This window comes from Gallus gallus, chromosome 2 (genome assembly GCF_016699485.2).
Source record: "Gallus gallus isolate bGalGal1 chromosome 2, bGalGal1.mat.broiler.GRCg7b, whole genome shotgun sequence".
NCBI lineage: Eukaryota > Metazoa > Chordata > Aves > Galliformes > Phasianidae > Gallus > Gallus gallus.
In genome coordinates, this window is record NC_052533.1 from 145,108,730 (window position 1) to 145,113,576 (window position 4,847).

The following is a 4,847-nucleotide window of genomic DNA, read 5'->3' on the forward strand; positions in this document are numbered from 1 at the left end:
AAACTTGTTTATTACTTGCACCAGGGAGTAGGAGCCCTGCCTTCTCTCAGCTTCAGTAGTTGTTTGTGCTAGGTTCAAGGGAGAGGGAAGGAAGGATGTCAGAAGGACTGAGAGAGCTCTGGGTCCTTGCACAATACCACAGCAGCCGTGTTTGTGTGCTCAGGCAAAGTCTGTGCTTATCTCCAAGGGAAGAAGAGGTGCAGATTTGGATCACTTTGACCATCACAAAGGATGGCCCTAAAGATGTAGGCTTCATGAGCCATTAAGTAGTAGATGATCGTACACTTGAATGTATCCATATATGCATGCAAAACAGCATTTTACACTGTACATGCCATATTTCTTGTATTCAGATTCAATCACCTGATCCTCATAAGTCCGGAGAGCACTTATCTTCTGTGGAGATCCTGCTTTCCCTAAACAGGGCTCAGACTTACCTTGTGATTTTTGATGTATGGTGAGCACATACTTCCTCCTGCTCTGTGCAGTGGACATGTGCGTGGACGTGTGTGTGAGGCATGCATGGCACCAGTGCTTGTGAGAGATCTGGGGAACACCAGTAGAAATTGTGTCCTATGAACAGGATCTCTACTACTGTAATATTCACAGCAAATTAAACAAATTAATTAGGACTTCTTTCTGCCTGGGAGTGGAGCCAGATTTTTTGTGTGTGGCCAAGCAAATTGTGGGAATTCCAACATAAAGCTTTCACACCTTTATTGGTGATAGTTTTCTATTAAATTCATGAATACTCATTCATTTGGGTGGTGTGATGCAAATGCTTGAGTACTTGGATATTAGAGACGCATGTAAGGGTGAAACTTGACTGTGCCATTGCAGAACCACAGTTAAACCTGTGCTCTTTCTGGTTTTTGCATTACCTTTCTATGATGCACTTGTCCAGCTCTTAACACAACTAGTCTGCCCTCCTTTATTTGGCCATCTGTATAATACCTTGATGCAAACCATTGCTTGTAATCTCTCAGGAACAGGTGCTGGGATTAGTCTGGATGAATGCAAGCATCAGCAATCATAACAGCTTCAACCGCATGGTGATACAACTGCAATTGGGCTGGCCAACCCTTGGAAACTGTAGTAGTCAAACCTTGCAGGGGAACAGGGATTTTTGAAAAGTAAGTATCAGCTGGTACCGCCAGAATGACTAAGTTGTACAGGTCTCTTTGAAAACAGTGAGAAAATAAATTTCTGCCGCAGTGTACCATGACTACAGAGAATAAGAGACATATAAAGGGAAAGGTCGTGGGTTGTTCAGCACATCTATGGCAGAGCTGAATAAAATGTCCAGTTTCTTGGCCATTGGATCACGCACTGTACAGCATAAATAATATTAAAGTCTTAAAGAATCCCGGTGTCCTTGTCACAACCAATACACTGTTCATTGCTGAAGAAAGACAGAGTCTTATAAAAACCAGAAAAAGTGGTCCCATAAATCACTGTGTCTATACTTAGAAATGTGTTAAACCTTCTAAGCTCCATTTCAGAGCACATAAATTTTTTTCTTTTTCTTTTTTTCTGAGTTAAAAAATCCACCCAAAGGTCAGTCAGAAACAGGAATAAAACTGTCTTTGAAATCTCAAGCTGCTGTAATAGCATTTTTGGCAGTGAATGATAAACTTGAACAGTTGAGGTTTACGTGGCAGATCAAGTGAACATGTGTTTGTCTATACATTAAATAATCCTGCAGTGGCTGTTTTTCATTCTGTCTCCAGACCTATCAGCTTATTTATAGATTTTTACTACACATGGACTTCCTGAACAAAAGAAGGTAGACAAACTTGCTCTGAAGAGACCCTCACAGCGGAGCTATGCCCATAAACCATCACTCCTTGTCAGGAGTCCCATTTTAGCGATAACCTCCTAGATAGTTTGAATATTAACCCTCCATTTACCTACCTGGCAGGGATTTTTATAGTTTTTCAGTTTTTTGCAGCTTTTGAAGACTGTGAAGGTTTCTACAGGAAGACCTGCTAATCCTGAAGGTGTTGAGTTGAAAGAGAATTGTGTCATCCTGGCCAGAGCTCTCAGAGATGTCTGGAGAGTAAGGTCTACCAGCCAGTACACAGAGTATGCCTGGCTGAAGGGACTTAAAAGCCATATATTCAGCTCTGAAATTAAATGGAAAGCCTAGGCAGTTCTTGATAATTAGGTAGTGTTAACACCTGAGGATGGCAGAGATGTGGGGTCTCTTCTCTGTTAAGCCTCGTAATCAAGCATTGTGTTCCTTGCTTAGTTAAACCTGGAGAAATATATTCAGGGTCTGATTTTTGGGTAATGGCTTAATGTTAAGGCAGGGACTGCCATGACCCTGACTAAGTAGATGCAAAGTGATGTGTGAAGTCTATCCTCAGAGGTGAGGTGTTCCATCCCTTGGATCAGTTCTGTGGCCTTTCTCTGGATGCACTCCAACAGGTCCATATCTCCCCTGTACTGAGGACTCCACATCTGGACGCAGTACTCCAGGTGAGGTCTCGCTAGCTCAGGGTAGAAGGGCAGGATCACCTCCTTCAACCTGCTGATCACGCTTCTTTTGCTGCAGCCCAGGATACATTTGGCTTTCTGGGCTGTGAGGGCACATTTCTGGCTCACATCCAGTTTGCCATCCACCGGTACCCTCAAGTCATTTTCAGCAGGGCTGTGCTCCATCTTTACATCCCACAGGTTGTACTGATAGTGGAGCTTGCCACGACTCAGATGCAAGACCTTGTATTTGGCTTTGTTGAACCTCATGAGGTGCTCCTGGTCCCACTGCTTGAGCCTGTCTAGGTCTCTCCAGATGGCTTCTTGTTTCTTGGATGTGTCAACAGGGCCACACAGCTTGGTTTCATCTGCAAACATGCTGAGGATGCACTTGATCCTGCTGTTGATGTCACTGATGAGGATGTAAAGATCCCTGGTCCCAGTGCTGACCCTGGGTGAAACCATGCTGGTTGCTCCATATCCTCTCCCTCTCTTCCATGTGTGTTAGCATAGCTTCTAGGAGGATCTGCTTCATTATCTTACAGAGGTAAGGCTGAGAGACTGGCAGGCTCCCTTTGTTGCCCTGGTCTCTGACTCTCACCCATAGGCTTTTGATGCTGAGGTGGATCTGGTGAAGAGACCAAATGTGAAAACACAGTAGATTCAAGGCATAACCAGTTGTCTTCAGGCTCTCAAACCAAAAGACTGGCTCCAGTCACTGTAATCAGTGTAGTTGGGCTTTGAGCTACTTCAGTGTCTTGAGTTGCCAACTCATTGTCTTGAGTGAGCAACTGAGCCCCAGTGCTGGATGAGAAGGATCTCAGCCCTCTCCCAAGCTGGGTGAGCTGAAACAGACAGTGAACAGACTTGTCCACGAAGATGTTTGGCTGTTGTCTATAAAGCTGCTCAAATGACACTTGGGCTCCCACAACGTGCCCATGGTACCCTAACCTACACCATGACTCACTCTGCCATTTCCAGTGATCTTCTTTTCCCTCCTGCTTCACAAAAGCAGCTTTTTGTGTATCAGAACTGATGCGTATCAGTAAGGGAAACAATGGCTCATAAAGGCATAATGGCTGATTTGTGGCCCTGCCAGAGGTGATTATTTCTCTCAGTGCATTTTCACTGGATCTGAAGGTTGTGCTCAGAGGCTCTGCTTACTTTGCTTTACATTTAACAAACCTCTGTGAAAGGAAGTTGAGTGCAACCCAGGCCATGCTCATTACCCTACGTGCTTTTTCTTTCCCTCCTTTCACATTTTGCAGAAATTTAGGTGGTATCCTGGACCTAGGAAAAAGGTGAAACCTTATCAAGGATTGTACTTGCAAAATGAACATGCAGCAGCTTGTACCTGGATTTTTTCCCTTTCTCAGTGCCCAAATGAAGTATCAGATTGCATCTGACCTGCATACTTACCCTTCCATGCCCCAAAATAACAGAGGCCACATCCCGAGCATGCAATCTGAGCAGATCTCCGGGAGTTTTTCATTTAGATCTACAAAAGATTTTTGACAATTGCACATAAGAGCCTGCAGTGTTACTTTCTAAACAGCATATATCATGGAGAGCCTGGTCTCCTGTGTAGTAATAGACATTTCCTCTGTATCTTTGCTTGTCTCTGTAAACAGTGCTATGAGAAAACACCCTTCTAACACCAATAAAATCTGTTATTTAATATATATATATATTTAAACAGAGCTATTTCTGGTAGCTCTGTCCTGTGTATAATTCCATGCTCATTTCAAATACCATTGCTACATTTCTTCCATCATCTTGCTCTTCTATTCTGGTTAAATTTAAGATTAAAAATAAAACAACAACAACAACATTCTGTACTGCTCAAAGTGTCTCACACAAACTGGCACAGCACAACAGTTTTAAGGCTCAGTGGTCCAACCCTCAGAGCCCTTAAGACATATAACTTTCCATTAGTCAACAGAACAACTCATATAGGTCCTAGTTCAAGTGGCCAGAGAAGTACTCTCATAACTAACAGACTGATTTGCAAACAGCAGATGATCTGGTTCTTTGGAATTTTCCATGGTTTAATCTTTAACGGAGAATGTTGGGTTCTTGAGGGAACTATGGACTCCCACTCTTGCAATGCCATGAGATGGGTACCCCTCAACAAAGCAGCAATGCCAACATCAGCTGATCAGGTGATCAGATGAAGAGTTAGCATAAGCTGTCCACTATGGGAACACAACTTTCTTGCAAAGCTGGCTATTTATGCACTTGCATCTTGGCTACTTAGAGTAAGTTTGACAAGTGAAATGCATTTACTGTATAGCTATGTAATAAACGCTAAACTTTGACATTAGGGGTATTTGTTTATTCCAGAACAGAGAAAAGGGAAAAAAATAGCT

At 43.1% G+C, this 4,847-nt stretch overlaps 1 protein-coding gene across 1 annotated transcript; it reads right to left on the bottom strand.

Annotated features, from left to right (window-relative positions):
* Positions 1-521: 521 nt before the first annotated feature.
* LOC121112068 lies at positions 522-3,804 on the bottom strand. The gene has a single exon (XM_040690795.1). The coding sequence runs from the start codon at positions 2,941-2,943 to the stop codon at positions 2,272-2,274; it is 672 nt and encodes a 223-aa protein (XP_040546729.1). The 5' UTR covers positions 2,944-3,804; the 3' UTR covers positions 522-2,271.
* Between the last annotated feature and the right edge of the window lie 1,043 nt (positions 3,805-4,847).